At 41.9% G+C, this 22,385-nt stretch overlaps 1 protein-coding gene across 6 annotated transcripts in view; it reads right to left on the bottom strand.

Moving 5' to 3' along the window:
- Window positions 1-22,385, bottom strand: part of FMN2 (formin 2) — a 345,241-nt gene that overhangs the window by 12,441 nt on the left and 310,415 nt on the right. For 5 of the 6 annotated variants that reach the window (XR_015156593.1, XR_015156594.1, XR_015156595.1 and 2 more), the window contains one exon: window positions 12,619-12,768. The exons of the other annotated variant lie outside the window; for it this stretch is intronic. Coding sequence is in view for 2 of the 5 variants with exons in the window: in XM_086381217.1 (XP_086237343.1) it covers window positions 12,619-12,768 (150 nt within the window). In the remaining 3 variants the exon portion in view is untranslated. The remainder of the gene's footprint in view (window positions 1-12,618; window positions 12,769-22,385) is intronic. 6 annotated transcript variants of the gene reach the window in all.

Below are 22,385 nucleotides of genomic sequence, written 5' to 3'. Positions count from 1 at the left end.
ATGGCAGAAAGTGAAGAGGAACTAAAAAGCCTCTTGATGAAAGTGAAAAGAGGAGAGTGAAAAAGTTGGCTTAAAGCTCAACATTCAGAAAACGAAGATCATGGCATCTGGTCCCATCACTTCATGGGAAATAGATGGGGAAACAGTGGAAACAGTATCAGACTTTATTTTTTGGGGCTCCAAGATCACTGCAGATGCTGACTGCAGCCATGAAATTAAAAGACGCTTACTCCTTGGAAGGAAAGTTATGACCAACCTAGATAGCATATTAAAAAGCAGAGACATTACTTTGCCAACAAAGGTCCATCTAGTCAAGGCTATGGTTTTTCCAGTGTTCATGTATGGATGTGAGAGTTGGACTGTGAAGAAGGCTGAGTGCCGAAGAATTGATGCTTTTGAACTGTGGTGTTGGAGAAGACTCTTGAGAGTCCCTTGGAGTACAAGGAGAGCCAACCAGTCCATTCTAAAGGAGATCGGTCCTTGGTGTTCTTTGGAAGAAATGATGCTAAAGCTGAAACTCCAGTACTTTGGCCACCTCATGCAAAGAGTTGACTCATTGGAAAAGACTCTGATGCTGGGAGGGACTGGGGGCAGGAGGAGAAGGGGACGACAGAGGATGAGATGGCTGGATGGCATTACCGACTTGATGGACGTGAGTTTGAGGGAACTCCGGGAGCTGGTGATGACAGGGAGGCCTGGCGTGCTGCGATTCATGGGGTCGCAAAGAGTCGGACACGACTGATTGACTGAACTGAAAGATTTCCTGAATCTGAAGTTTAATACAGAGAAATACTGCTCATTTCATCACTACAGAGTCATTATTTACATAGATGGAGATCTTTTAAATTTTGGAACGAACTCTGCTACTTGTTTTCCTACAAATTTGCACCAGTGGATTTATCTCTTAAATTTTGATTTAGCTCATTTAGTCATATTAGTAGTTGAAAGACTTGGTTTCCTTGAATGTATCTCCTGAGCACAGGGGAAATGGCCGGGATGATTTCAAAACTGTGACCAACCTGAACAGATTGCTGAGGACAGGTGGGATGTTCAATTGTGGTCCACAATTAGGACTAGTGGCTAATGTGAGAAATTCTATTTACTTGTTTTTTTTTTTTTTTAATAGCTTTATTAAGATATCATTAACATATGATTAAATTTCCACTTAAAGTGGATTGAACAGGGAATTCCCTGGTAGTCTAGTGGTTAGGACTCAGCGGTGTCACTGCTGAGGGATGGGGAAGGATGAGGGAACTAAGACCCCACAAGTCACATGATGTGGCCAAAAAAACAAATAAATAAAACAACGGAAAAACCCATACCCCGCACCCCAGAAGGCTCTGCAGCTGTCTATTCTTAGAACATTCCACCCACCAAAGGAACCTTGTCAGAGGTCAATTCCCATTCCTTTCTGCCCCCAGCCCTCAAAAAGGGCTAATCTACTTCCAGATCCTATATAAATACTTGCCAATTTTGGGTGTTTCATATAAATCAAATCGCACCATATAGTCTTCTGTGACCATCTTCTTTCGCTTAGCACAGCATTTTGAAGGCTTACCCATGTTACAGCACATATCAGTGCTTCATGCCTTTGCATCGCTGAGTGCTACTCCATTGTAAGGATGTGCTGTGTTTTGTCTATCCACTCATCTGTGGATGGACGTTTGAGTTTGTTTCCAGCGTTCAGATGTTACGAGTAACACTGCTGTGTGTCCTTGTCCTCGGTATCCCAGGAGGGAGCTGTGGACCTCATGGCAACTCTAGGCTGACCTTTTAAAAAATATTTTGGCCATGTCCTTCCAGGATGTGAGAGTCACAGACATTCAAAATTGAGTTTGATGTCTTATAACAGTTGCTTCTTAAGTGTTAATCAGACTTCAGCAGGCAAAACCAGTGAGTTAACTGCTCTTTGTCAAATAAAATGACCCAGCACGGATGGGTCTAATGCTGCCATCAGCTTCAAATCTGTTGTAGAGACTAACACCTGCGTCTTGGAGATGATCCTGCCCACCCCCTTCTCTCACAACTAGCTTCTGAGTACCCATTACTGACCCCGTGATCCCAAACTTTTAAAAATTTATTTTTATTTATTTTTATAAATTTATTTAATTGGAGGTTAATTACTTTACAATATTGTATTGGTTTTGCCATATATCAACATGAATCCGCCACAGGTATACACGTGTTCCCCATCCTGAACCGCCCTCCCTCCTCCCTCCCTGTACCATCCCTCTGGGTCGTCTCAATGCACCAGCCCCAAGCATCCAGTATCATGCATAGAACCTGGACTGGTGATTCATTTCTTATATGATATTATACATGTTTCAATGCCATTCTGCCAAATCATCCCACCCTCTTCTTCTCCCACGGAGTCCAAAAGACTGTTCTATACATCTGTGTCTCTTTTGCTGTCTCGCATACAGGGTTATCGTTACCATCTTTCTAAATTGGAGGATAATTGCTTTACAATGTTGTGTTGGTTTCTGCCATAAACAATGTCAATCAGCTATAAGCATACACATGTCCCCTCCCTCTTGAACTTCTCTCCCACCCCCTACTCCATCTAGGTTGTCACAGAGCACTGGATTGAGCTCCCTGTGTTATACACCAACTTCCCACTAGCTATCTATTTTACATATGATTTACATACATATGTTTCAATGCTACTCTCTCAATGCTTTCCATTTCTCTCAGCTCCCCACTGCTCCGCCAGGTCTGAGTGTGCAATGCCAAGCAGACAGGAAGAAGGATGTCTGGCCAGTGGGCTCCTCTGCTTGGGGGGCTCAAAGCCAGTCAGGAAGATGTCACAAGGGGGTGACTGGTGGGGCCCCTGAATTCTTACAGTTTTCACTACCTAAAAAATCCAGGCTCCAGTGAAGTCCAGACAAACCTAAGAATTTAGTTTTAGACAAATCTGGCCCTCCTCTTCCCACAGGTTATAACCATCACATTGAGAGGCTCCTAAAGAAATTGAAAATGACTTCCCAAATAATAGCTTGCTGGTAAAGGAATAGCTTACTTTAGGAATTATTTTCAGCTCACTGTTGTTTAGTCACTAAGTTGTGTCCAATTCTTTTGTGACCCCATGGACTGTAGACTGCCAGGCTCCTCTACCCATGGGATTTCCCAGACACTGATACTGGATTGGGTTGCCATGTCCTCCTCCAGGGTATCTTCCCAAACCAGGGATTGAAAACTGTGTCTCCTGCATTGACAGGGGTGTGTTTACCACTGAGCCGCCAAGGAAGCCCATTTTCAGCTCTTATAAACTCCATAATGTTATTTCTAATGAGCAATTTTTAAATATCTTTTCTCCATGAACCATACTTTGACCCCAATATGTTTTACTACAAACTTTGCTAATACATCAAAAAAACTTTTTAGCAAATGCTGAAGAGAAATTAATAATTGCTCAGATACCTTCATAAGTCTCTACAAACTCACGAGAAATGTTTAAATCCTTTTTCAAAGCAAAAAATGTCTGTGGACAAGATATTTCTTGACTCTTGGCCCTGACTATCTGTTAGAAGCTCGAACCAGAACTTTTCAGGGTGAGTTTTTTCCATTTTTGAACATGAGGCTTTGAGAAAGGATTTTCCCCCAAATTTAAAAACATCTCTCGAAACATGATAAGATAAAGAAGCAAGTGCAGTGACTTTTTTCCATCTAACCTTCGCCTTAGAGTTTTACATCATTTTGGAGAATTAAGTTTTAGAAAATAATTTTTCTGATATCCACAGTCTCAGATCTTTTCTTCAGTTCAGTTCAGTCGCTCAGTTGTGTCCGACTCTTTGCGACCCCATGAATCGCAGCACGCCAGGCCTCCCTGTCCATCACCAACTCCCGGAGTTCACCCAGACTCACATCCATCGAGTCGGTGATGCCATCCAGCCATCTCATCCTCTGTCGTCCCCTTCTCCTCCTGCCCCCAGTCCCTCCCAGCATCAGAGTCTTTTCCAATGAGTCAACTCTTCGCATGAGGTGGCCAAAGTACTGGAGTTTCAGCTTAAGCATCATTCCCTCCAAAGAAATCCCAGGGCTGATCTCCTTCAGAATGGACTGGTTGGATCTCCTTGCAGTCCAAGAGACTCTCAAGAGTCTTCTCCAACACCACAGTTCAAAAGCATCAATTCTTTGGCACTCAGCCTTCTTCATAGTCCAACTCTCACATCCATACATGACCACAGGAAAAACCATAGCCTTGACTAGATGGACCTTTGTTGGCAAAGTAATGTCTCTGCTTTTTAATATGCTATCTAGGTTGGTCATAACTTTCCTTCCAAGGAGTAAGCGTCTTTTAATTTCATGGCTGCAGTCAGCATCTGCAGTGATCTTGGAGCCCAGAAAAACAGTCTGACACTGTTTCCACTGTTTCCCCATCCACTTCCCACGAAGCGATGGGACCAGATGCCATGATCTTCGTTTTCTGAATGTTGAGCTTTAAGTCAACTTTTTCACTCTCCACTTTCACTTTCATCAAGAGGCTTTTTAGTTCCTCTTCACTTTCTGCCATAAGAGTGGTGTCATCTGCATATCTGAGGTTATTGATATTTCTCCCGGCAATCTTGATTCCAGCTGCGCTTCTTCCAGTCCAGCGTTTCTCATGATGTACTCTGCATATAAGTTAAATAAGCAGGGTGACAATATACAGCCTTGACATACTCCTTTTCCTATTTGGAACCAGTCTGTTGTTCCATGTCCAGTTCTAACTGTTGCTTCCAAATGATAGGATACTGAAAGAGGAAATCCCCAGGTCAGTAGGTGCCCAATATGCTACTGGAGATCAGTGGAGAAATAACTCCAGAAAGAATGAAGGGATGGAGCCAAAGCAAAAACAATACCCAGCTGTGGATGTGACTGGTGATAGAAGCAAGGTCCGATGCTGTAAAGAGCAATATTGCATAGGAACCTGGAATGTCAGGTCCATGAATCAAGGCAAATTGGAAGTGGTCAAACAAGAGATGGCAAGAGTGAATGTCGACATTCTAGGAATCAGCATACTAAAATGGACTGGAATGGGTGAATTTAACTCAGATGACCATTATATCTACTACTGTGGGCAGGAATCCCTCAGAAGAAATGGAGTAGCCATCATGGTCAACAAAAGAGCCCAAAATGCAGTACTTGGATGCAATCTCAAAAATGACAGAATGATCTCTATTCGTTTCCAAGGCAAACCATTCAATATCACGGTAATCCAAGTCTATGCCCCAACCAGTAATGCTGAAGAAGCTGAAGTTGAATGGTTCTGTGAAGACCTACAAGACCTTTTAGAACTAACACCCAAAAAAGATGTCCTTTTCATTATAGGGGACTGGAATGCAAAAGTAGGAAGTCAAGAAACACCTGGAGTAACAGGCAAATTTGGCCTTGGAATACAGAACGAAGCAGGGCAAAGGCTAAAAGAGTTTTGCCAAGAAAATGCACTGATCATAACAAACACCCTCTTGCAACAACACAAGAGAAGATTCTACACGTGGACATCACCAGATGGTCAACACTGAAATCAGATTGATTATATTCTTTGCAGCCAAAGATGGAGAAGCTCTATACAGTCAGCAAAAACAAGACCAGGAGCTGACTGTGGCTCAGACCATGAACTCTTTATTGCCAATTCAGAATTAAATTGAAGAAAGTAGGGAAAACCACTAGACCATTCAGGTATGACATAAATCAAATCCCTTATGATTATACAGTAGAAGTGAGAAATAGATTTAAGGGCCTAGATCTGATGGATAGAGTGCCTGATGAACTATGGAATGAGGTTCATGACATTGTACAGAAGACAGGGATCAAGACCATCCCTGTGGAAAAGAAATGCAAAAAAGCAAAATGGCTGTCTGGGGAGGCCTTCCAAATAGCTGTGAAAAGAAGAGAAGCAAAAAGCAAAGGAGCAAAAGAAAGAGAAAGCAAAAAGCAAAGGAAAGCATCTGAATGCAGAGTTCCAAAGAATAGCAAGAAGAGATAAGAAAGCCTTCTTTAGCTATCAATGGAGATCTTTTCTTAGCCATGGCTTTTTGTAAATCATTTTAGGAGAAAGAAAGGGGGAAGTTTGCTTTCCTGATCTCTAAAATCTGGTTAACATAAGCTTGTCATGATGCAGCTGAGACTTAGACTTTTCTGACCTCCAAATTGTTCTAGTCAGGAACTCAAGATAACATGTGTGCAGAGGGTCCACTTCCTGTCATCTCTTGCTGCCTCTCCTGGTCCAGAGCATCACACCTTTCACCTGGGCCACCTCAGTTACTCCCAACTCGTTTCTCAATACCATGGTCCCCCATCTCCTACACAATTGGCCCAACTGTCTCTTCTGTGCATGAATCACATCAGGTCATTCCCTTTCAAAAGCCCTGGGAGAACTTTTACTGTACCCACGATAGAAGTCAGTCTGTTTGCATGACTGCAAGGGCCTCAATGGTCAGGTCCCTGCCTGTTCCCTCAGATTCATCTCATGACCTGGAGAGCAGTCAGTCTTTTCTGTCAGGCTCTGTGACCTTCCCACACCTCTGCCAGCCAGGCTCACCATCCTGCCCCTCACCAGCCTCAAGTTCTTTAGGTGTCAGCATAAATGTTGCCTCTTCAGAAAGGCCTCCTCTGACCACACTTTCTAAATGAAACTCTTCTGCTTTTCATTCTGCAAAATTGGTTCACTCTTTACTTTCCTCATAGTGCTAATTTCAACCTATAATTTAAAAATGTGTGTGTTCACTTTTTTATTGTCTGCCTCTCTCACTAGAGGGTAAGATACTCATGGCCAGGAAATTTGCCAAGCACACAGTAGGATGTAAATATTTGCTGAATTAATAAATTCATGAATTTAATTGCCTATTATATCTTAATACATATGAATTACTCCTTTAATGAGTGTATGTCATATTCCTTACACATTCCCAGGCTCCACTGGCCACTGTTCTGTCTTGTCATTTTCCAGCCAAGGCATCTGCTACAGGGATCAGAACTAGGAGGAAGGTTTCGTTATGGGTCGTTTGTCTAGAAACTGACACCTGAATTAAAGGGGTAAGTGGTTGGCCAACTTCACGTACTGCTCCATATGACGGTGCTGAGTGGAGGTCCAAGAGGCAGCTCCACTTAGGTGTCCAACGAACACATGATTACAGAACAATAAGTCTGTCTCTTTAGCTCAAGTTTATTTTTCATTGCTTTGAAAATGCTTGCTTCCTTCTACTCTGATGACACCCCATTTCAATCTGAACGCACAGCTCATACGCATACAAATGATGGAAAAAGGAATGTCAGCACTGCACGAGGCACCTTCAGTTTAATGTGCGGTATCCTAAGGCGGGGAACACAGACATTTGCCTCCAACCACAGACCCCTGGGGCTGAGACCAGATCCGACTGCCCCTCGCCTGCGCAGTGGGAGGAGTAGCTGCCCTTTCTCCTGGTTCCTCAGAGTAAATTAAATGAGCAAATTAAGTTAGACAGCACTTTAAGCACAACCCTTACTAATGCCATCACTGATTAATTAAAATGTCTCAAGCTGACTACAGATGAAATGGTGACAGGCCTCCCTGCATGATGGGGCTTGAGGCCTGGCTCCTGGAGATTGGTCTCCTCGTCTAGGACACTCTCACCCCCAGGACCACCTGGTACGCTCCTAATCAGATCTGCGTCAACAGAATTCTGGAGGAACTGATCCCCCTTATTGCTTCCCCCGCCCGTCACACTGTACCAGGGCTAGGCTATCAGCTCCGGAGAGACAGGGTCGCCATCAAATGACCGAGGGTCTCCTAGGCCTCGAAACTCAACATGCAAGGAGATGATGACCACACGTCACACAACTGGACTCTGCCTAAAAACCAAGTCCAGCTATAACAGAGCATTTGCTGGCAATGAAGCTGTCTTGGGCACAACTGTCTCCCCCAGGACCATGGTGGTCATCCATCATGGTAGTTTTCCATCACTGTGGAAAGGCATGTGTTGACAGAGGGGATATATTATACACACACACACACACACACACGTGTATAGCTGATTCACTTTGCTGTGTAGCAGAAACTAACACAACACTGCACAGTAACTACACTCCAATACACATTTTTTTAAATACAAAAAAAATAAAGGAAAGAAAAGCACCAGTGCCTCCAGCACCCTGTCTAAGTCACCTAGCTCCTATCCCCCGAGCCCCCTTAGCCTCCCGAGTGGTCGGTGCTGCTGATGGCCCCCTGGGGATGAGATGAGTCCCCTGGGTCCTCACATACAAACAATGTGCTTGGGCAGCATTCATGTCAGTTTGTCCCCATCTTCTGGATAGATTGAGCTGACATTTAAAAAATTTATTTTTCATATTTTGTGTTGCTCAATAATAATGAGTCCAGATTTCTTTGGAGATGGACCTGTAATTAATAAGTATATAAAAGCCTAGTTCCGCATACATGAAAAAAATTTTTTCTGACTCAAGACAAAACCAACAGGTCAGCTGTCTAAAGCATCAAGAGGAGCAGAGCATGATTTAAAACCAAGAAAGGACAGGTCACTTCAGCATCTTCAAACAAAAGTTCATCCTTGGACTCAGAATCAAGACATTTTACCAACCAAGAAGGCAACTGCATCACTTTAATGCCTTGCATTTACAGATATGTTCTTAACATGCCTTGTCAGAATGTCACATGACCTTGTGGGTCATCATAATCAGGAGGTCATTTTTATTAAATGATGCACAACAGCCACTGAATATTGAGCACGGAGACACTGCCCTACATACTCTAATAATCTTGTTCAGTTATCGTCTCTCTGCAGGACAGCTATTACTGTCTCCACTTTGCTAACTCTGAAGCCATGCCTGTCTAGGGCTCAAGCCAGCAAGCGTGTGTGCATGCTAAGTCGATTTAGTCATGTCCGACTCTTTAAGACCCCATGGACTGTAGCCCACCAGGCTCCTATCCAAGGGATTCTCCAGGCAAGAATACTGGAATGGGTTCTCATGCCCTTTTCCACGGGATCTAGCTGACCAGGGATCAAACCCGAGTCTCTTACATCTCCTGCCTTGGAGATGGATTCTTTACCACTAGCACTTACCTGGGAAGCCAATAAAAACTCTGGTCTGGAAATGCTTGTGTTTCCCACACCCCATTGATGAAAGACAGCAGACCTTTTTCCCATAGACTAGAAACTCACCGTTTCAAGAAATATATCTTTAAATCATATAAGTCATCAGAAAAAGCCAAAAATAATTACTACCACTCCATACTCAAACAACAATTAGTAATGATTTTTATAGAGTATTTACAACCTTAAAATATTATTCAATGTATACATTACAAATTAGAGCAAGGAAAACTTGCTCAGAAAGGAAAATTTCAACCACACCATTAAAGCATCTTTAGAGTTCAAGACATGCTAAGACATTCTGGTAATTACACAGGTTATTTTTAAAGGCTTAATAAATTCGGGCTTGTAGAGCATCATTTACTTGCCCCTTCCCAACTCCAGTGACACTGCCAAGAAGGGGGTTGTCACTCATGGCAATCCTCCGCTCTGGCTGCAGGACTGCTGAACCAATCACAGTCCCTGCAGAACCAACCTCTGGCCACTGTGGCTGATCCAAAGATGAACACGACTCCTCTGGAATTCCTCTCTAGGATTTCTCTAGAAGCTCTAGAATGTCCCCTCCTCCTGAGTTGGGGGAATGTGAGCCAGGGCCAGACTGATGGCCAGGGGTCCACCCTTAAAGAAACAGCCTGGCCTGGAAATTGTGCTAAAGCACAGAGCGATTGGAGGGAGGGAATTGAAAGGCAAGAGAAGGTGAGAGTGCAGATGAGAGAGAAAGAGAGGAGAAGAGGGAGCACAGGACGAGGAGAGGACACTGAAAAGACAGGTGGAGGGTGGCAGGTACAGACACACGTGATCAACGCCCCTACCCAACCCCAGGCTGTGGTTGGCATTTCTGCAGTGAGGCACCCACAGACACCTTCCACCCTGTCCTCCAGAGGGCTAAGGAGCTCTCTCACCTCCCATGGCTCCTCCTCAGTCCTCTGTTCAGAGCAAACGAGCCGTGTGCACGGGACAGCTCCTGTCACCTGCCTGTTAACATCACTATGAGATGAAATGAAGTCACCTCCAGCGAGCCAAAAAGCCCACTGGATTTTTTTAAGCACAGGAGAAGTATTAAAAGAGGATCGGGTTGATTGTATGAGATACTCAGCGAGCATGTCCAATGCCTAAAATCTCCTAAATGGTGGACTGTTGTCAACAGAGTTTCCTGGAAACCCAGCTCTATCTCAGGGACAAGGCCTTCGCCATTCCTGAAGGTGAATGACTTGCTCCAGGCCAACATCATCTCCATGGGAGCCGCTCAGCACTTCTGGACAGGCCACGTGGTGAAGAGAGCTTGGATGAGAGACCCCCTGTGATCTCCTGCCAGGACCTTAGCTGAGAATCCCTGGCTCACTTACGTGCCCTCAGGCCCTCTCCACTCCTGCTGTCTGTGCCTACCTCTCGCCATTTCCACTCTGTCAGTATTGAGGTAGGAGATAGCCGACCTCTGGGCCAGACACCTGGTATTTGTCAAGTGGAGTAAAATTCAAGCTTTGTTCTCACCCAGACACTCCAAGGACAAAGCTAGTGGTAAAAGCTGAGTTCTGCTAAAGCAAAGAGAAAAGGTGCCCACTCCTGAGGTCAAGGAAGACTTCCCTGTCTGCACATGTTCAGGAAGTCTTCTTTGGGGTTGAAAAGGGAAGGGACCCCACCCCATAATAAGTGTGGACACGCACCCATAGGCCTCTATGGAGGGATACATCTTAGAAGAAACTTGCACACACATCTTTGGGAAGGTGTGTGGACCAGTCAGGTGTGAAGAAAGATACAAGGTAATTGGCCAAAGGTAAACAAAGGCCTAGAAGGGCTGTCCTATATAAGTGATTTAAACACGTCCAGACTGTGTTCCTCCTCACTCACTCTGCACTCCTCTGCAGGTATGTATCTCTGCCCTCCTTCTGAGCTGGATGAACAAACTGTTTTCCTGTGTGCTCTCCCATACGTTGTGCTATGTATCTAATCATAAACGTTGGACCTGTTTTGACAGTTTTTGCCTCCTTGAAACAGTCTTGCTTACAAACAGGGGCAAGAGCCCGGGCCACTTTTGCTTCTCGCCTCTAGTCCCTGGTGGTCTAGTGGCTAGGACTCTTGGTTTTCATCCAGGTTGCCCAGGTTTAATTCCGGGCAGGGAACTATGATCTCTCCCTCTGAGATCAGTATCATCCCAGCTCCTGTGCAAAGTGAAACACTGATCTTTCTATATTCTTTCCCAGTGTGACTGAGCCCCAGGCCCTTCCCAGGCTCAGGTCAGAGCTGAAAGGAGGCATGCGTGGGAGCAGTGAGCACCAGGGAGGGAGGCTGTCTGCGACATGCCAAAGTCATTCCTCACCATTTTCCAAACCGAGCAAGACTTGCTCGGTGAAAAGGTGGAACATCCACGTCTGAACAGTGGTCCAGATAGGCCCATGTTCACTCAGTTCTCTCTCCTGCATCACCAACCTGGACTCCTGGCAAATGTCCTTTACAGTAACCTGGGTGATGCATCTTGAGGTAGAACAAGTTCACTGTCTCCAAATAGATGTTTACAGTGTTTCCCTTCCATTCAGACCGCTCTCTTTTCCATCCACTCGTCACCGAGGCAGACTTCCTGCTCTGATGGAGTCGTGGGCTCTAGGTACGTAATTCTATTAGTGAGAACGGTCCACTTGCTCAGCAAGTGTCAGCAATTAATCTCACCTGATTTTAAGACCGATTGAAATCTACTTACAAGTGAAAACTAGGTGAGCCAGCATGGTTTTATAGACAACCAAGACCAAAATGAAGATGATATGAAAAAAAAAACTGTGGAACTTTGTGCTATATAAAGTCCCTTAAGAAAATGCTTTACATTTTCTAAAGCAAAGTCCTTGTTAGGGTCAGGATGTGGGAAGTGCACTAATAGGCTCAGGATTAGGGTTTGGTTTCCCTTTCATTCTCCCTTCAGACCCCACAATTTGGGGACATGCTTCCCAACTTGGTAACAATGCACTTGTGTAAGCTTCATAATCAAGGGACAGGACTCCATTCCATGTACTTAAGAAGGGAAATTTCCCTTCATTTCTGAAGATTTACTTAAGGAAATGTGATACGATAAGTCTTGAAAATATCTCTTAAAAACATTGATCATCTTTTTCTTGGTGACACCTGGGAGAAATTTTGATATGAATGGTGAAATGTGCGACAATATCCCATGAATTGAGCAAAAGTTAATAAACCAAACTGATTCATCTTACCTTATCAAGGTTTTTTGGAAATGAGTGGGCCTGTCATCTCAGCAGGGCTCTTTCATTCCTCTTCTTGCCTGCCTGCTTCTGTGTGGTTTCCTCACCACATAATCTGGTCTACCAGACAGTGATCCTGGCAAACCATCACCCCAGCTGCCCTTTGCAGCATCACAGCCACTGTGCTGACTCTTCTTATTTGAACTCCAAGTACTGCCCAACCTCAGCACCCTCTTAGACTGGAAACCCCAGAGTGAGGACCTAGTTTTTCATTCAGGCTGTGAAAGTTGGCAACCCCTAACAGGTCACACCTGAGAAAACACCAGTTTTAAAATGCCACTGTGTAAATGAAAAACACCTACCTTTCTTGTAGAATAAGTTTGTTCTCTTTCTTCCAAAAGTCTTTAAAGTCAGAGCTGAATTCATGCCAGATACCGAAGAAAACGTTTGGGGACACTTCCTTCTCTCCAATTTTTGGTCTCATGAAGAAATAGGCTGTAGTCTCCAAAAAGCTGTGAAAGCACACACACACACACACACACACACACACACACACACACAAGTGTAAAAGCTATAATTACTTTCCAATATGGGGTATTCTTTCTCCATCCAAAGGCTGATTTCATTCAGGCAGTTACTATTACCAAGAGGACTCAACTCCTCAGGAGTTCTCTTAAGGTTTCATGTTACGAGTTTTTGGACACAGATGTTAGCAGCGGGTAAGAGTCCTCCATATACTATCCGGTAACTATCCAGGTAACTATCCCTGGTCCATCCAATTTCAATATTAATCACTATCTGTCTGACCTATTTCAGAAATGAACCTGTAATCAAGTTGGGACATAAGGGAGGTTGTGGGTCTATATCTAGACTCTAAACAAATGAAATATCAGCCCTCTGCCCCTAAACTAACATGTATCTATACGTGTATTGTACTGCTTCTATACTATCTGACTTCCTATATTGCTGATGGGGGAAAAATCAACAGCCCTGGGCGATACTGACAGAGGCTGCCCCTGAAGATCACGGTAACACAGCTGAGTGGGTGTGAGCAGGGCGGCCAGCATCCTGACAGTGGCAGCAGTGCCCATCTCCAGGGCCATCAAGGCCGCTTCATATTACACGTACGCGATGCTCAGAAGAGTTTCAAAGGGTTGACAGCGCACAACTAGTAAATCGTAGATTTATGCTGCATCTTGACGTGGACCTCCCCGACTCCAGAAGTGTGCACTGTGTAAGCCATCCAGTATGGTATTTTGTGATAACACTCAGAACTAAGGCAAATGATCTAGATTTTTAAATACATAAATTTCAGGGGGCAAAGTCTATTATAAACACTTAAAAGACACTGTCTAAGTATAATGGTTTGAATTTCTTTATATCTTGCTCCAAACAAACTAAGAAAATAAAATCATTTATTACATATACGAACTAATTGGAGTTTTGAAAAGAAACTGGGTATTTGATGAGATTAGAGGTTATTACTATTGTTGGGGATGAAACTGCTGGTGGTTATTTTTTAAAGGGGATCTTTTACAGACACATAGTAAAATACACATGGATGACATTATACCTGTTGAGGACTTGCTTAAAAACCAGTGGGGGAGGGGGCAAGCGGGCAGGGGTATAGATGAAGCCAACTCAGGAACTGCTGAACCTGGGTGATGAATGCATGATGATCACTGTACATTCTGTTTACTGCCTCTGAATCACAGTTACGCTCTTCACCTGCATGGTGTTTAATTTACCTACCCCTGCTTCCTTTAGCAAAGTATCAAATCCTCAACAGGTATAAGCAAGTCCTCAACAGGTATAATGTCATCCATGTATATTTTAGTATGTGTCTCTAAAAGATTCCCTTTAAAAAATAACCACCAGCAGTTTCATCCCCAACAACAATTGTCTTCTATTTCTGGCATCCAAGATCTCTTATTATTGGATTTTCCTCCAGATCCTAAGAGTATATGCAGATTTCTGCACCTATAAATAATATTCTCTCAGCCATGCAGACTCATTGAAAGATACTATTATTTATATACAAATGCTTTATAATTCAATGTTCCCACGTCCTCACTCATTTTAAAATCTGGCTTCATAGACCACAATTCCATTACTTTTCTCTCAAGAGTCTTTGATCTAAATGTATAATTTTTAGCAATTTTCCTTCTCATGACCTAAAATAATGGAACCATTATTGTTTTGTTTATTGAACTTGAAAGTGAGAAATTATTAACAGCTTTCTTTTGCTCCTTTAGGTTAAACTGATGCAAACTGAATTAAATATATTCCATTTTCCCCTTACAAAAGTCTCAGGAGTTTACAGGAGACAGTTGACATAATGGTCACCTATTTCATGGCCTAAGTTTGTATTAACTTTAGATTAAAAAAAAAGTTGAAAAGATAATGTAGAGAATTCCAGTATAGCCTTCATTCAGCTTCTCCTAATATTAACATCTCACACAACCACCAAGAGATAACACTGAAAATGAGAGGATTCTCTTGTTAGGAGCCATTGCAAACTATCTGCTGAGTAAAGTGAGTGAAACTGTACAGATGAGTAGGGAGGACAGGTAAGGGTGGTCACCCCACTGTGGTGCTGGCCTGCTGACCCTAAGAGACACATACAGAAAGACACACAAAGGTATATATATTTAATTGAAGTATAGTATTGTGGTAATTTCAGGTATACATCATAGTGATTCAGTTATTTTTTCAGATTCTTTTCCAGTATAGGTTATTACAAAATACTGACTATAATTTCTAAAATACTGACTATAAAGTAGGTCTTTGTTGCTAATCTATTTTATGCACAGTGGTTGTATATGCTAATCCAAAACTTCTAATTACTTACATTACATGTAAGTAAGATCGTAACAGTATTTGCCTTACTCTGCCTGGTTGATTTCAATAGGTATAATATTCTCTAGTCATGTCTAGCTCTTTGCAACCCCGTGGACTGCAGCACTGTTATTCACCATCTTCTGGAGTTTCCTCAAATTCATGTCCATTGAATCAATGATGCCATCCAACTATCTCATCCTCTGTCACCCCCTTCTCCTCCTGCCTTCAAACTTTCCCAGCATCAGCATCTTTTCCAATGAGTTGACTCTTAAAATCAAGTAGCCAAAGTACTGGAGTTTCAGCTTCAGCGTCAGTCCTTCCAATGAATATTCAAGATTGGTTTCCTTTAGGATTGACTCGTTTGATGTCCCTGCTGTCCAAGGCACTCTTAAGAGTCTTCTCCAGCACCACAGTTCAAAAACATCAATTCTTTGGCACTCAGTCTTCTTTATGGTCCAACTCTCACATCCATACTTCCGATGGTTACTAGAAAAACCATAACTTTGGCTACACAGACCTTTGTCAGCAAAGTGATGTCTCTGCTTTTTAATATGGTACCTATGTTGGTCACATCTTTTCTTCCAAGGAGCAAGCATCCTTTAATTTCATGGCTACAGTCACCATCCACAGAGATTCTGGAGCCCAAGAAGATAAAGTCTGTCACTGTTTCCACTTTCCACTATTTTCCCACCTATTTGCTACTGTTTCCACCTTTCCCCCATCTATCAGGCAAAATAATGGGCTGGATGAAGCACAAGCTAGAATCAAGATTGCCAGGAGAAATATCAATAACTTCAGATATGCAGATGACATCACCCTTACGGCAGAAAGCAAAGAGGAACTAAAGAGACTCTTGATGAAGGTCAAAGAGGAGAATGAAAAAGCTGGCTTAAAACTCAGCATTCAAAAAACTAAGATCATGGCATCACTTCATTGCAAATAGATGGGGAACCAATGGAACAGTGACAGACTTTATTTTCTTGGGCTCCAAAATCACTGCAAATGGTGACTGCAGCCATGAAATAAAAAGATGCTTGCTCCTTGAAAGGAAAGGTTTGACAAATCTAATGTGATAATAGCTCAGTCATGTCCAACTCTTTGCAACTCCATGGACTGTAGCCCACCAGGCTTCTCTGTCCATGGAATTCTCCAGACAAGAATACTGGAGTGAGTTGTCATGCCTTCTCCAGGGGATCTTCCTGACCTAGGGATCAAACCTGGGTCTCCTGCATTGCAGGCAGATTCTTTACCAGTGACAAACATAGTGTATTAAAAAGCTGAGACATTACTTTTCTGACAAAGGTCTGTACATTCAAAGCTATGGTTTTTCCAGTAATCATGTATGGATGTGAGAGTTGGACCATAAAGAAGACTGAGCACCAAAAATTGATGCTTTTGAACTGTGCTGTTGGAGGAGACTCTTGAGAGTCCCTTGTACTGTAAGGAGATCAAACCAGTCAATCCTAAAGGAAACCAATCCCGTATATTCACTGGAAGAACTGATGTTGAAACTGAAGCTCCAATAGTTTGGCTGCCTGAGGCCAAGAGATGACTCATTAGAAAAGACCCTGATGCTGGGAAAGATTGAAGGCAGGAGGAGAAGGGGATGACAAATGATGGGATAGTTGGATGGCATCCCTGACTCAATGGACATAAGTTTGAGCAAGCTCCAGGAGATGGTGAAGGGCAGGGAAGCCTAGAGTGCTGCAGTCCACGGGGTCACAAAGAGTCGGACAGGACTGAACAACATTTGCCATGAGGGGATGGGACCGGATGCCGTGGTCCTAGTTTTTTGAATGTTGAGTTTTAAGTCAGCTTTTTCATTTTCATCTTTCACCCTCATCAAGAGGCTCTTGAGTTCCTCTTCACTTTCTGCCATGGGTGGTGTCATCCGCACATCTGTGGTTATTGACATTTCTCCTGGCAATCTTAGTTTCAGCTTGATCTTCATCTAGCCTGGGATTTTGCATGATGTGTTCTGCATAAAAGTTAAATAAGCAGAGTGACAAATATAGCTTTGACGTACTCCTTTCCCAATTCTTAATCAGTTTGTTGTTCCATGTCTAGTTCTAACTATTGCTTCTTGACTTGCATACAGGTTACTCAGGAGATAGGTAAGTTGTTCTGGTAACCCCACCCCTTTAAGAATTTTCCACAGTTTGTTGTGATCCACACAGTCAAAGACTTTAGCATAGTGAATGAAGCAGAAGTAGGTGATTTTCTGGAATTCGCTTGTTTTTTCTATGAACCAATGGATGTTGGCAATTTGATTTCTGGTTCCTCTGCCTTTCTAAAATCCAGCTTGAACATCTGGAAGTTTTCGGTTCACATACTGTTGAAGCTTAGCTTGAAGGATTTTGAACATAACCTTGCTAGCATGTGAAACGAGTGCAGTAGTTTGAACATTCTTTGGCAGTGCCCTTCTTTGGGATTGGAATGAAAACTGACCTTTTCCAGTCCTGTGGCCACTGCTGAGTTTTTTCTTTCATATTGAGTGCAGTACTTTAACAACATTATCTTTTAGGATTTGAAATCATATGGTAACCCTATTTTTAGTTTTCTAAGGTATCACCATAATGTTTCCCATAGAAGCTGCACCAGTTTACATTCCCACCAACAGTGTAGGAAGGTTCTCCTTTCTCTATACTTTCTCCAGCATTTATTATTTGCCGACTTTTTGAAAATGGCCATTTTGACAGGTGTGAGGGGATATTTCACTGTAGTTTTGGTTTATGTCTCTCTAATAATTAGCCACACTGAGCATTTTTCATGTGCTTGTTGGCCACCAGTAAGTCTTCTTTGGAGAAATGTCTCTTTAGGTTTTCTGCCTACTTATTGGCTGGGTTGTTTGTTTCTTTAATACTGAGTTATAAGAGCTACTTGTATAGTTTCCATGATAGCACCCTGTTGGTTGCATTATTTGAAGATAGCTTATCTCCTTCTCTAGGTAGCCTTTTCATTTTCTTTAAAAAATTTTATGGTTTCCTTTGCTGTGTGGAAGCTTTTAAATTTGATTAGGTCTCATTTATTTTATTTTTAAATATTTATTTATTTCTGGCTATGCTGCCTCTTTGTTGCTCTACTCAGGCTTTCTCTAGTGGTGGCGAATGGGGACTACTTTCCATTTGGGGTGCATGGGTTTTTCATTGTGGTGGCTTCTCTTTGTGGAGAATGGACTCTAGAACACGGGCTCAGTAACTGTGGTGCATGAGCTTACTTGCTCCGCAGCAGGTGGGATCTCTCCAGACAAGGGATCAAACCCATGTCCCCTGCATTGGCAGGTGAATTCTTAACACTGGACCACCAACAAAGTCCAGGTCTCATTTATTTTTTATTTAGTTAATTAATTTAAAAAGTTTATTTATTTTAAAATTTTTTACATTTAAGTTATTTTATTTATTTTGAATTTTTAATTTTAAAATTTAATTACTTTTTATATTATTATTTTCATTTTATTTAATAAACTATTTAAAAACTTTTATTTGGCTGTGCTGGGTCTTAGCTGTAGCACACAGGATCTTAGTTGCAGCATGTGGGATCTAGTTCCCTGACCACAGATCAAACCTGGGACCTCTGCATTGGGAAGTCAGAGTCTTAACTACCGGACCACTAGGAAGTCCTGGTCTTATTTATTTTTGCTTTTATTTCTTTTGCCTTGGAAGACTGATCTAAGAAAATGTTGCTGCGATTTATGTCTGAGAATGTTTTGCCTATGTTCTCTTCTAGGAGTTTTATGATGTCCTGTCTTGTATTTCAGTCTTTAAACAGTTTTGAGTTTATTTTTGTATATGGTGTGAGGGAGTGTCCTAAAAAACACAAATTAGTACTGTAAGTAATGAAAGAAGGGTTGTCACTACTAATTCCATCGACATTTGAAGAAATGCTATGAATAATTCTTTGACAAAAATTTGGTAACTTAGATAAAATAAGTCAAATCTTGGAAAGACACTAACTACTAGAAATCTCACAGTAGAAATAATATGAAAACATGTACATCTATTAAAGAAATTAAGTCAATAATTTATAACCTTCCAGAAAACAAACCACAGGGCCTAGGTATTTCCCTAGAGAATTCTATCACATCTTTATAGGGAAAAAAAAAAAAAAAAGAATCTCTCTCAGAAAGTAGCAGCAGAAGAAAGAGTTCCTAACTCATTCTATGAAGCCAGCAACTGTCTCATACCCAAACAAGATAATGATATTACAAGAAAAAAAAAGTGCAGGCCAATATGCCTCTTGAGAATCAATTAAAAAATTCACAACAAAATTAGCCAGTAGAATTCAACATGAATAAAAAGAACTATACACCATGACCAAGTGTTTATTCTAGTTATGCAAATGAGTCCAATATTCAAATTAAAAAATTTAATTACTGCATCAATAAACTAAAGAAAAAATAATATGATGATATTAATTTATGCAGGAAAGATATTTGAATAAATACTCTCAGCAAACCAGGGATAGAGAATTTCCTTGACTTAAGAAGGAATATCTACAAAAGAACTTCTATAGCTAACACCATACTAAATGTTAAGATACTGAAATTTTCCCTCCTAAGAATGGTTGTAAGGCTAGAGTGCCCTCTCTTTTACTTCTGTTTCACATCACACTGGAAGTTGTAACTAGTGCAATAAGACAAGAAAAGTAAATAAGGTTTACAGATTGGGAGGGAAGAAGTAAAAGTGTATTTGCAGATGAATATGCCTAAGTAGGGGTTTCCCTGGTAGCTCAGCTGGTAAAGAATCCACCTGCTATGCAGGAATCAAATTTACCCAGTTCAATTCCTGGGTCAGGAAGACCCCTGTAGAAGGAGTAGGCTACCCACTCCAGTATTCTTCAGCTTCCCTGGTGGTACAGATCTGCCTGCAACACAGAAGACTCAGGTTCAATCCCTGGGTCTGGAAGATTCTCTGGAGGAGTGCATGGCAACCCACTCCAGTATTCTTGCCTGAGAATCCCAATGGATAGAGGAGCCTGGAGGGTTACAGTCCTTGGGGTCACAAAAAGTCAGACATGAGTGAACAATGACGCACACAGCACAGCATGTCTATGTAGAAGTGCCAAAGAATCTACAAAATAATTCCTGGAACTAATAAACAAATATAGGAACATTGAAGGATACAGGTCAATAAATAAAACTCAAATGTTTTCTGATATACTAGCATTGAACAATTAAGTTTTGAAATTAAAAACAAATAATTTCCTATAGCACAAAAAAATGGAATACTAAGGTAGAAATCTAGTTACAGATATAAAGCCTATGAGGAAAATTATAAAACTATGATGAAAATATCAAATAAGATCTAAATAAGTGGAGAGATATACTATGAACATGGGTTGTTGTTCAGTCACTAAGTTGCATCTGACTCTTTGTGACCCCGTGAACTGCAACACGCCAGGCTTCTCTGTCCATCACTATCTCCCTAAGTTTGCTCAAACTCATGTCCATTGAGTGAGTGGTGCCATCTAACCATCTCATCCTCTGTCACCCCATTCTCCTCTTTCCCTCAATTTTTTCCAGTATCAGAGTCCTTTCTGATAAGTTAGCTCTTCACATCAGGTGGCCAAAGTATTGGAGGTTCAGCATTGGTTCTTCCAATGAATATTCAGGGTTGATTTCCTTTAGGATTGACTGGTTTGATCTCTTTGCTGTTCAAGGGACCCTCAAGACTATTCTCCAGCACCACAGTTCAGAAGTGTCAATTCACTGGTGCTTAGTTTTCTTTATGGTCCAACTCTCAGATCCATACATGACTACTGGAAAAAACGCAGGTTTGACTACACAGACCGTTGTCAGCAAAGTGATGTCTCTGCTTTTTAATACACTGTCTAGGTTTGACATAGCTATTCTTCCAAGGAGCAAGTGTCTTTTAATTTTGTGGCTACACTTACTGTCTGCATTGATTCTGGACCCCAAGAAAATGAAATCTGACATTGTTTCCACATTTCCCCATCTATTTGCCATGAAGTGGTAGGACTGGATGCCATGATCTTAGCTTTTTGAATCTTGAGTTTTAAGCCAGCTTTTTCACTCTCCTCTTTCACTTTCATCAAGAGACTCTTTAGTTCCTCTTCACTTTCTGCCATAGGTGGTGTCATCTGCATATCTGAGGCTGTTGATATTTCTCCTGCCAGTCTTGAGCAAAGCCTGTGTGTGATGCATCTAGCCCAGCATTTCACATGATGTGCTCTACCTATAAGCTAAGTAAGCAGGGTGACAATATACAGCCTTGATGTACCCCCTTCCCAATTTTGAACCAGTCCTTTGTTCCAATGAACATGGGTAGGAATAGTCAATATTGTAAAGATGCCAGTTCTTCCCAACTTAATTTTATCCATGTAATTCCAATAAAAATCCTAACAAGTTATTTTGTGGATGTTGACAAACTGATTCACTACCCAATTTTAAGACACACTATAAAGTGGGACAGTGTGATATATTAGTGAAAGAGTAGACATATACATTAATGAAACAGAATAGAGTGTCCAAACGCAGGCTCAGAAATGTAGCTGACTGATCTTTGAAAAAGGAACAAGGGTAACTCAATGGAGAAATGATAGTCTTTTCAACAAATGTGCTGAAACAGCTGAATATTTATATGCAAAAAAATCAACAAAATGAGTCTATAAACAGACATCACATCTTACACACACACACACACATAAACACACAAACCTAAAATACTGATCAACAACCTGTGGTGAGAAAAGTTAAACAATTTGAAGGTGTTATATTATTTTGGGAAGGGGCAAAGATATTAAATAAACATTGGTTAATTTAAAGGTATTAAAAATAGGAGAAATAAAAATATCATGTTTGTGGCAGCCACAAGTATGCATCTTTCAGATCTCCCAGGTTCCAACTGTGGAAAATGGAAATGACCAAGGGCCTTAGATGCTGTTTTGAAGCCCATCACTTCATCTGTACGGAGGCCCAGGGTTGCTCCTGGCCAGCAAGTGCACTCAGCAGGGATGCTGGTGTGGGTGTCATCTAGGACACACAGGCTCCTCTAAATGGTGACTTTGGCTCAAGGACTTTCATTTGGCTTTACCAAAACTTTCTGGTAACTGCACTGCAGTCTAAGGCTTTTGCTATTTAGGCTTTCTTCCTTCGCTCTCCACCATGAGAGCTCGACCTGCATCTGGGTCTAATAGCTGCCCCAGCTTCCTCTGCCTCCATTACTGTTTTTCCCAGTAAATCCAGTCTTGGCAACAGCTTTGTGGAGAACTTGAAATAGTATAAGTGGAGCCACGAGGAGCCTGAGAAAACAAGCAGTAAGATGAGGTC

The sequence above is a fragment of the Bos grunniens genome, chromosome 28 (assembly GCF_055505025.1).
Source record: "Bos grunniens cultivar Pamir isolate PY7600 chromosome 28, Bosgru_T2T1.0, whole genome shotgun sequence".
Classification (NCBI taxonomy): domain Eukaryota; kingdom Metazoa; phylum Chordata; class Mammalia; order Artiodactyla; family Bovidae; genus Bos; species Bos grunniens.
Note: the sequence above shows the minus strand (reverse complement) of the source record. Positions and strands in the feature narration are given on the sequence as shown.